Source organism: Sinocyclocheilus grahami, unplaced genomic scaffold (genome assembly GCF_001515645.1).
Source record: "Sinocyclocheilus grahami isolate Dianchi unplaced genomic scaffold, SAMN03320097.WGS_v1.1 scaffold790.1, whole genome shotgun sequence".
Classification (NCBI taxonomy): domain Eukaryota; kingdom Metazoa; phylum Chordata; class Actinopteri; order Cypriniformes; family Cyprinidae; genus Sinocyclocheilus; species Sinocyclocheilus grahami.
The window spans coordinates 157,531-169,053 of record NW_015505969.1 but is presented as its reverse complement, the minus strand read 5'-3'; the positions used below and the strand labels follow the sequence as shown (position 1 = coordinate 169,053).

At 36.7% G+C, this 11,523-nt stretch overlaps 1 protein-coding gene across 2 annotated transcripts in view; it reads left to right on the top strand.

Moving 5' to 3' along the window:
* Positions 1-11,523, top strand: part of LOC107561747 (calmodulin) — a 38,766-nt gene that overhangs the window by 13,325 nt on the left and 13,918 nt on the right. For both annotated transcript variants that reach the window (XM_016246220.1, XM_016246221.1), the window contains 3 exons: positions 2,127-2,157; positions 6,109-6,252; positions 6,832-6,938. In XM_016246220.1, the coding sequence (XP_016101706.1) occupies positions 2,127-2,157; positions 6,109-6,252; positions 6,832-6,938 (282 nt within the window). The remainder of the gene's footprint in view (positions 1-2,126; positions 2,158-6,108; positions 6,253-6,831; positions 6,939-11,523) is intronic.

Sequence of the window (11,523 nt, the reverse complement as noted above, 5' to 3'; positions counted from 1 at the left end):
GCTGCCGAAAATTAGTTCACCGCTCAGGATTCACTTTCACGTGGTGTGACGCTCTGCGTATTATCCCGCTCTATGCGTGTGTGTGCTCCGCTCAGTAGCTCATGGCCCATGTGAGTGCTCCACTCATATACCGTTCATGCTCATCGGAACAGCAAAGTCCACTGACAGGAAACATCTATGTAGTACAGTATTGTTTCTGTCTGCAATAGCCCTACTGTGCTGTAACAAGATGTGGTAAATGGGCAACTCTGGTAACACTGCCCTCTCATTCATTTATCTGCTAACTGTTATGCTCACATGTCCTCTGATAATAATAGCTTTCTAGGATTAAACATTATTTGGATAATTGGTAAAAAAAAAAATATATATATCTTAATAGCCCTACTGTGTGTTAGACCTACCTGAAAAGCTAAAAAGCAATATATTTCATTTGTAGGCCTATCATGATTTTTTAAATTTGGGCTATCATTAGTAATTTCTTTATTTGTTCTTAATTTATTATTAACTGCTTAGCCTCCTTGTCATTTTTTATTAAATTCAAAGTTTTAAATCAAGCTATCTCGTGCTACTGCAACAAAATTACCCAGCTGTAAAATAAGTCTATTCTACTAGGTACTTATACTATATTGACTGGGTTAAATAGAATTGCATTTCTAAAAAGAGACTAAAATACAAGTTTTCATCGACTAAAACTAGACTAAAATAGTCATGGATAATTCTGACTAAAATAAGACTAAAATGCTCAGACTTTTAGTTGACTAAAACTTGACTAGACTAAAAAGAGTATGAACTTGACTAAAACTAATAAAAACTAAAATGACAGCTTCACACAAAAACTAGACTAAAACTAAAATTAAAACAGGCCGCCAAAAACAACACTACTGGTACTGTACTATAATATACACAAAGAATATCTGCCGCTATATCGATATCGGCCTTTTTTTTACTCCCAAATATCAGTATTGGTATCGGCCCCAAAAAACCCATATCGGTCGGGCTCTAGTATTTACATACATAATTATTCAGGTGCATGTGTAATAACTTGCGATAACTTGAGGCTACAGCAACACTTCGTCGTCGTCGTCTTGTCTGATGCACTCAACCAAGCGTTCAAACCACGACCTCGCCCCACCCCCCAACCATTCGAATTTCCGTAATTATTTTCCAATTCAAATTTTGCAAAGAAATAAAATTAAGTAGACATGACCTACTAAATTTTTTTTCTTTGCAAAATTTGAATTCTTTTAAAAATGCTTTTTTCTTGGTGATGCAGCTGTCCTGATAATGAAATTGAATTTTTTTTTTTACAGTTCTTCCCCCCCTAAAATATCACAATGATTTTTAATATAGAAATTAAAATACGCTCATCATAGAAAAGTGTATTCAAGTAATTGTGTAAGTTGCATTTAAAAATTTTTAAATTGATTAATGATAAATTATTATTTCATTATAATTAATAAAAAAATTAGCCTTGTGTTATTGACCCATGCTGTAATTTAGGCAGCACAGTTTCCTGTTGCACTTTTACAGTACAAAATTTGATTACGCCCAGGTGTGTATCTTGTGTTTTGCGGTGTCCTCCTGTTATTGAGATTTTTATTGACATTTATATCAGTCATTTTCTCATCTCACAAATGGTGAGCCAAATGTATTAAAGCCTATGTCATTACCTCGTATGTGGATGAGTCAGAGCCATTTCCGCTGTTTCATTATAAATAATTTTACACCCTGTCCATTTTAAGCTCCAAGCTTTATGAATCACCTGCCTTTGAATACTAGGGAGCATGTTCTGCTGCCTCCTCGCAGAAAAGACACAGCTGAATCACGCAGAGTGAATCACGTGTACAGATGAATCCTCTCCTCTTTAATAATTGAATAATGAACTCCGTGCCAGAGAGAAGCGCAATCATTTTAAGTGTGTCGCATTCATGACCCCCTAAGTGGCACTGTCTAATTATAACTGCGGTGGATATTTTTAAAGGGGTATTTTTATGCATGTCCTTTATTATACTCATTTAGATAGAGGTGTGTGTGTGCGAACACTGCAAAACTGGAGCTTGTCTGATAGTGATGTGGCACTGAGCTGATTGACTTCCTCTTTCTCTCCCTCTTTTTTTCCAATGCAGGCAGATCAGCTGACTGAGGAACAGATCGCTGGTGAGTGAACTCTGATGGTCAGCTTCAGAATGGTCACTAATGCCACTAAACCTGTCACACATAGCACCATCAGTACACACACACAGGCAACCTCAAGAGCATGTTATGTTCTTATTTCCTTAACTTCATTAAGGATGGGCTGACAGATTAATTCACTGTCCCTGATCTTTCTTGAGATTCACTGTGAAGTAACATCGGTCTTATCACACTACAATGCCACAATATGACTTAAAATGATGTTTGAGTTTCCCTCTTTTCTTCACTTTCAAATGGCTTGTAAAAGTGCCATGCACATTTTACTTTCATTTTCAAATTAGCGGCAATTCGACGTTGATTCAATTCAAGCAACAACAACGTCAAACTCAGAACTTTTATTAACAAAACAAATAAAAATACACCATGTATGCCTAAATAAAATAACAAATTACTTGGGCTACACAAAGTTTAAATGGGTATATAAAACTGAAAATCAGCAAACACTGTGGAACCAAATAAATAAGAAACATAGAACGTTGCCGCGGTAGGCAAATGATGTAACCGGTGTTGCGGCTTAACATCGGTATAACCGAAAACACCGTCTATTGCAGCAAGCCTACTAAACAAGAGAGCAGCTATGTTCTGATTGGCACACTACTGTGCTATTTTCACTTTTTGTAGTATGCAAATTTTCTTTATACACTGAGTGCCTAGATGACCAACTTGCAAAATGTGCAAGAAGGTTAAGCATATGCATACGCGAGGGTGCACACTACCTGATTTTTGTTCTTTAGTATAAGAGAGTACAAATATATTATGTCATAACCTCTGGAGAAAAATAGCGCAGACACAGGACAAAGATGAAAATGTCTAGAGTGCACGTGTCGACTGCATGTGTCAAATAGAGTATACTTTGAAAGGCTATGTGTTTGACTTAGGGCTGCACGATATATCGTTCAGCATTGATATCGCGATGTGTGCATTAGGGATGTAACGGTATGAAAATTTTATATCAGGAATATAGTGACCAAAGTTATCACGATTATCAATATTATCACGGTTTTGTTAAAATGAGATGAAAACGTTCAAAAAGAACTGATACACACACTGAAAACATTTCAATAAGTTTTATATTTGAAAATCAACAAAAAAACGAATACAATTAGCATTTTTCGTCAGTGATAGAAATATGATTTAAGACGGTAGTGTAAGCAAGTTTCATTTGAAAACGTTTAATAGTAAATAAGACAATTAGACAATATTTGAATAAAATAATAATAATAATAATAAATATTTATTTGCAACAACTGATGGAGTGCTGAATGCTGCACCCATGCGCAGCGTTGTCAAGGTAACATCTGGTCAGTCATTCCCTTCGCCGAGGGAGTTCCAAACGCTTATACGAGACAGTAATATCCTGCACCCTTCAAAGAACACACTTCAAGGGCTCTGCCCTTCGAAGGGAGTAGGGCATAGGGATGCTCACTTCTGTTTGGAAGTCGCCGCATGTCTCTTGTATCACTGCAGAGGCGTGGACGCAGCTCTCTCGTTTCATTCAAATGCAGCTTGCCGTCTTGCGCCTCAGTTTTTGATTGTATTGAAAATGAAATCAGAGGAGTTGAACGTTCGTTGGTCTTGGCTCAAAGCCACTTGCTGCAAACTTTTCTTCACGGAAGCTTTGCGTTAAACAAGTGAGATAATGAAATATTTAATCTCTAATCAATATTTTTTGTCCAATTATTTGCCCAGTTAGTTTTGGTATTGAGTTAAAAGTTACCTTGCATTCGCTATGTAACAGTGTGTGGTGGTCACGAAGATGACTGAGCAAATTTGATGCGTTTTCCCCTTTTGCAGCGACTTTCTTCTTGCAAGATCAGCAGACAGGGTGACCGTCCTCGATTAAATTGCCTTCAGGACTCTTGTAAAAGCCAAAATATGACCAGACCACCGATTTGGTCCTCTTAGATGGCTGGAAAATCTCCCGAGCGCTGTCACTGCTTTCCGTCTTTTCCTCTCGTGCAAAAAACAACAACAACACTGCATGCTGCTTCTGCGTCAGACTGATGCTGGCTGGACAGGATTTACCGTGAGGTTTCAAAATTGCGATAATCAAACACAGTTTTGATGATAATTAAATTTTAAACGGTAATACTAACCGTCAGGGCATTTTATCGTGATTTATCGTAAAACCGGTAATCGTTACATCCCTAGTGTGCATCCGTGATAGTCACATCGCAGGATGTGCGATGTTTAGTATAGACTACTGATTGTTATATTTATACTGATTGTTTTCGTGCTCACACACAGACACCGCGTCTACACCGGACGCGACAGCTGTACAGAGATGCCCATTTTAAGTAGCAGAGCTACTGCACGCGATTTTCATTGCTGGAAATCTGTTTATCCTTTGTTGACACTTCCGCGTCATTGAGGAGAGCGCTTTGGAAAGTAGGAGAATGCGGCGCGGCTGGCGTTTTCCACGCGTTTTTAGGCGTGACATGTGAACGGCCCCAAAGTCTGTCTACACTGGACGCGACGAAGCGTTGATGAAGCGTTGCCCATCATTTGAACTTTGTGTCAGTACGTCATAAAGAGAACCTGGCATCAGTTTACTGTCGGGGATTTGTCGTGCCACGGCGCATCAAGTGTAGACCGCATCACTGATTATAATGGGTTCATTGAATTTTGTTCAACGCAGATGCACGTGAACACTGATTTCTGTTCACTTCTGATCATCTATTTGTGCCTGTAATACTGTGCTCTGCAAGTATCCTTGTAAACGCAGTTGCTTATGGCTTAGGTGAAGGGAAACATTTGAGAAAGAAAGTGGATGTGTAACAGTATGTATTGGTTTACAGCTGTTTAATATTCCTGAGGCTTTCTGTGTTGTGAATGTTAATCAAACATCAAAACACAAAGAAAAATCACTTTTGTATCTTTAATATAGATTTATTAGATGTCATTTATACCTGTCATTATCACCCAACCTTCTGGGTAGTAACCAAACCGCTGGGTCAAAACAACCTAATTGCTGGGTTTGTCCCTATTTTACCCAGCACTGGGTTGTATTTAACCCAGCATTTTGTAGAGTGTGACTGGTCCAAGGTCACGTATCACAATATGAGTTTTTGCCAATATCGTGCAGCCCTAGTTTGACTGTACGTGTACGCTAGATTATGCATTAAAAAAAAGTATACTTTGAGCTTTAGGGTTAGTATGGATTTCTGTGTCCCACAATGCAATGCACTAATCTTGACTTATTTCCAGTTAATTAGTCATAGAAAAAGTAATGTTAACTGCAGTTTTTAAAATCTCTGTCTTGACTCATTTGATTCCACTGCCATATTTTCACATAGTATTTTTTTTATATAAACTAGGGATGTAATGATTCACTTAACTCACGATGCGATACGATTCACAATATTGATTTCACAATATGATTTTCTTCCGATTTTTTTTATTTTTATTTTTTTTTTTACAATGAGATTAAGGACAAATTATAAATGAAAAGGTGTCCTTTTATTATTTCTCAGACAAAATGCTGTACATTTCTTTGTGAAATTGAAATGTCAAACAAAAAAACTAAACTGAAATTTTAAGACAAATCCCAAATCAAATAAATAACTCAAATAAAAGAAATCTCTTCATATAAACAAAGGCTTTGCCTGTGCTCTTTGCATTTAAAATTAGAGGCAACCACTGCATTTTAATCACAACCCAAACCAAAGATGCTGCATACATGCAGCATGAGCAGTTTTTGATTGAAATTAGATTGTATAATTCTGAAATTTGAAGCAAAAACAGAATGGTCTGACTTTAGCTTCATGAAACTGTACTACATAAAACATATCTGAATGAAACAAAAATAGCGCTTATAGATGCTACTTTAACATGCATTGTGCCCTCTGTTTCAAGAGTTGCTTGGACTTCAAAAAAATACATGTACTGTACTTACATGATTGTAATTCAAAACAGAATTCAAGGAGGCGTTTTCACTTTTCGACAAAGATGGCGATGGCACCATTACCACCAAAGAATTGGGCACAGTGATGCGCTCATTGGGTCAGAACCCCACTGAGGCCGAGCTGCAGGACATGATCAACGAGGTAGACGCTGATGGTAAGACTACAAACACGTAACTTTCCACAGTCCTGCTATCCTTTCTGTTTGATACAATAAGTGCTTTAGTTTAGTCAGGTAAAGTTATGTGGCTTCTTATGTAGCAGCGAAGTACAGTACAGCACCCTCTAGATCAGGGTTGTCCAGTTCTTCTCATTGAGGTCCACAAGGAGGTGTCTTTCTCAGGAGGGTAGATTAACGCTGGCTAGAATCACCCTGTAAGTCCAAAGTGCTCAGATGGTTGGTCTCACCCTCAGTCTGCATGCCCATAGAGAGCCCTCAGACCGTTCACGGACCACCTGATACACATTACACATCAAAATGATGAGCTGTCAGAAAATCCATTCTGATTTGTTGGATGTTTATATCAGTCCACCAGTTAACAAGGTTTTGTTTAGAAGTTAGCTGGCTTCTAGAACGAGCACTTCTCTGGAAGATCTAGACATGAGCTTACAAAAGTTTTCACATTTATTTTAGACTAAAAGTCTACAGCCTCATGCAGATGCACTGGTGGAAGTTTTTTTCATTTCCATTTAATCTTGTGGTAAATGGCAACAACATGGTACTGTCTGTCCACAGGTAACGGAACTATAGACTTCCCAGAGTTTCTAACCATGATGGCAAGGAAAATGAAGGACACGGACAGTGAAGAGGAAATCCGAGAAGCTTTCAGAGTCTTTGACAAGGTGAGGAAATGTCACTGTTAACAGTAGCTGATGAAACCCGATGAAGCACTGAACTGATCCATGAAATTTCAACTTGAAGAATCTTAATAAATGTACAGGGTAGCTGCTTTTGAACACAAGAATGTGTCATTGTAAACAGCATCTTCTCAGAGTCAGGTGAACCCTAAACCAGCTGAAATATACAAGGCTTCCTTGAAAACGAACAGTCAACTAGTCATCCAGGCAACCCACTGACTAGCTGATATTGAAACCATGCAGCTGCTAGCGTGTTAAGTGTTTACGTAAGAACTGCGCAGGTGTGTTTTCCAGACAGTGGGTGAGATTATTCACCATGTGGGCACAGGCTGCATCAGGCCGTTGGCATAAGAGAGTGCTTGAAACGGCTTCAGTTGATTTTGGGTTCTCTTGATTGCTTCTCCACATGATTTGAACTTGGGATGGCCATCTTATAGCCAGATACTTGAACACCAAACACCTAATCAAATAAAATAAGTCAGTATAAATATAAAATAAATCAGTATAACATAAATCAAATCACATTTTTGTTTCATGTGTCCTTATTCAGAAAAACGAGATGAAAGTCGACTTAAGGCTTCAAGCAAAATCGAATGAAACATAGCAAACAGGTGTAAACACATTTTTAAAAAATCGTAGCAAATCAAAGTAGGGTCCTTGGATTTCCACGATGTAGAAAATGCTGAAAGAATCATGGAATCCAGTCATAAAAATGGAATTGACAGTATAACGTGGAATGTCACTAAATTTGTACAATTTTGGATGAATAAATCAAAGTAGGTCAGTACACTTAAATTGTGAAGTGAACTAGTGTCTGTGGTTATTAAACCAGAAAAAGACCATGTAAATATGAATCCTGCATGTTCTGTGTGTCTCTGTGTGAACGAATGGCGCTGAGGCGTGTGAAGCACGTGTGACGTGCGCGGTGATTTTAGCTTCTGTCGCATCACTAAATGAGGACATAAACACATGAACAACATCCCCAGAACTGCTCTGAGAGTCACGTCATGAGCATTTTTTTGTTTTGTTTGAGAAAAACTATCGTCATATCACATAAACACAGAAACTTAGGTCCTCATGGCAACCCGTCAAAATAAAAGTTTGGTTTAACTTGGAAAAAAATTGTCACACAATAGCAGGAAAAGAAGAGGCTCAAATGTGCGTGTGTGATGCGTGAGAAAAAGTGAGGTCTGTTCTAGCTCTTCACACACGTTTGAGCTTCCGTATTCAGTGTATTTGATGCTCACTTTTGTAACAATCACTCAGTAATTTATCGTTTACTTTTAACTGCCTTCGGAGACGTTGTTATAATGCGTTGCTATGGGTTGAGTCTTGATTTGGATTTGACTGACAGACTGGCATTCTGACAGCGCAATCTTCATGCTTTCTAACCAGGGATTGAAATGAACTTTTTCACTAACCAGTAGGGGTGTGCGATATATATATCGTCGGCGATAATATCGTAATTGTTGTTTTAACGATGTGCGATTTGACATTATCGAGTATTTTGCAAAAACCATTCAAAACATCCCTACAGAGCGCACACATACATTACGTGAAGTCTAGACTAGTGCGTGTGCGCATTTAGAGTGCGTTCTTTCACTGCATGATTCAGTCTATTAAAATCCATTTAGAATGATCACAAATTCAAGACATGATAGCAGAAAATGTATACATTTATACCGCTTCATATAGTTATTCAATTTCACACGAAGAGTGCCGTTTTTCTCCAAAAATTACCATGATTACAAATGTGACATTGAATTCAATAAACAATAAGTTCATTAAGAAACTTACGTTTTAAACACCATATTGCTTGTTTTTTCTCTATTTCACCAACAAAAATCATTCCGAATACAGCCACAGCGCTGTTTTGTGTCTCTGAGCAACATGACGGTGTTTCGTTCCTGAATGAATCAACCATTTAAATGATTCGGTTCAATCGCAATGACTCACTTATTAACAGTGACTTGCTGCCACCTACTGGCGGATTTAATTTCATATTCAATGTATCTTTTATTATTTAAATAATTGTAAATATCAGTATTCAACATTTCATGTTTAATATATCAAAACATTATTTATGCATTTGTAATTGCAGGTTAAATGCATTCATGTCTTGCATTAAACAAAATACATGTGTGTAAATACATCTAAATGCCACTTCAGATGCAGCTTCTGTGTTGATTGAATTTGCTTGGTAACAGCTCAAATGTCTTATTATTCTAATTCCCTGATTGAATGTAAGAATTTGACTCAAAAGATAATGGACACTTTTAGAAAAAATAAATGCCCATAAAATGCAAAAATCAGTTTAAACTTATTGGAAAAGATTAATTTCTATCAGTATGAACTGACCACCACACAGAATATGACGAATATTAAAAACATTAGGAGTCAGCTGTCTTCGGCAGTCCTTGAGGTACCAGCACAATAACACACTCCACAAAATATCGTCTAATTATCATTATCGATAAAATCCCATAAAATATCGAGAATTTTTTGTCAGTATCGCACACCCCTACTAACCAGCCAATTTGGCTACAATTTTTTTTAATTACCGGCCATTCATAATTTCTACTAGCCAAAAAAAAACAAAAAACACTGGGCGTGACAAAGCGACCGTTGCAAATAATTTTGTCAGTACTAGGGGTGTGCGATATTGACAAAAAATTATATTTCGATATTTTATGGGATTTTATCGGTAACGATAATTAGACGATATTTTGCGGAACTCCTGAAGTTTTTGATATTCTTCATATTCTGTGTGGTCAGTTCACAGCAGTGATCGAAATTAATCTTTTCCAATAAGTTTAAATTGATTTTTACCTTTTATGGGCATTTTTACCTTTATAAAGCCATTTTTTTCTAAAAGTGTACATCATCTTTTGAGTCAAATTCTTACATTTAATCAGTCAATTATAATAATACATTTAGGCTGTTACTAAACAAATGAAATCAGTATCGATAAAATTCATCTTTGCAGAAGTTGCATATGAAGTGGCTTTTAGATATTTAAACATGTCAATGCAGCTTAAAGAGACATAGAATGCTTTAACCTGCAGTTACAAATGCATAAATAATGTTTTGATATTTTAAACATGAAATGTTGAATACTGATATTTGAAATTATTTAAAAAATGAAAAGTGACTTTAAATGTGAAATTAAAACCACCAGGAGGTGGCAGCAAGTCACTGTTAAGTGAGTCATTGTGATTGAATTGTATATGAAGTGATATAAATATTAGGGCTACCACTAACGACTATTTTTATTTTGATTAATCTATCGACTAATTTATTGATTAATCGATTAATCTAAACGATTAATTTGACACAAAAAAAATCTACAATTTTACTTAAGAATATTTTATTAAACTATTTTATTAAACCAAATGAAATCCAAATTTCTATGAAATCCTTTTTTTAAAGCAAAAGTAAAGTGCAACATAAAGTGCAAGAATCAAGTGTCCATCTCATAGTCCAAATTACTGAAATCAAAGTTCAGTATTATAGTGTAAGAATCAGTGGCGGCTCGTCGGGGGAGGCAGGGGAGGCACAGCTTCCCGATAATTTTGAGGTGAAGATGGGAGGAGGATTATTTAATGTTAATAAAATTCACAATTCATTTCAGTTCATGTCTCAGAATGTGTATTTTTTTGTTTGTAATTTCACCGTTGTAATACCATAACGTGAAAGCGCCGCTTTTCTTTCGCGAATGTGCCAATTCTGCTGATGTAATTACAACCGCTAGGTGATAGAGAAGGGTAGGGGGAGGCCAGGGGAGCACTGAGCTCTCGTGCCTCCGTTGGTAAAAAACATTAGCCAATCAGCATCGAGTGTTCACTTTCAGCGCTGAGGAGTGTTGCGAAAAGAACCCAATCATCAACACATCAACCAATCATCATAGAGACGTAAATTACGTGATATTGGTTTGAACATCTCCCGCTGCGCTGATAATGTACCAAGTACTTATGATGAGTAGCGGTGTTGAATATTTGATCGCCAACAGATTTACCAAGCTGTCATTCAAACAGTATATATACAAATTTAGGGAAAACAGCCTAAGCTGGATATAGGCTACAGCAGTCGGTTTAATTAAATGGCGCAACAGGCAGCTCTCTTAACACAGACTTTTAAGAAGGGATGGATGTTTGCTTCTAGTGATAGGCCAGGTAAGTGAAGTTATATTATCTTGCTGTATGTATGTCGTTGTCTTTATGTTTTCTGACTAAAAGCAACCAAAAAGCCATTTTAAAGTGGTTAAGCAAATTATAATAATAATAATCGGCAGGGATCCCAGACCAATACAATTAGTGTGCCTCCTCTATTTTAAAACCCACGAGCCGCCACTGGTAAGAATGACAACATATCCACGTCTTCTAGTCTACTAATAGTAAAATTATAATCAAAAAACACTTTTTAAAGGACTATTTACCAGAAATGTTATTTACCAGAATTTATTTAGGAGAAAAATGTAAATGTGCAGTATTTATGAAAAAAAAAAGAATTTTTTTTTTTTTTTTTTTTTTTTTTTTTTTTTTAAAAAAATAAATTAATTGGAGATTTTTTT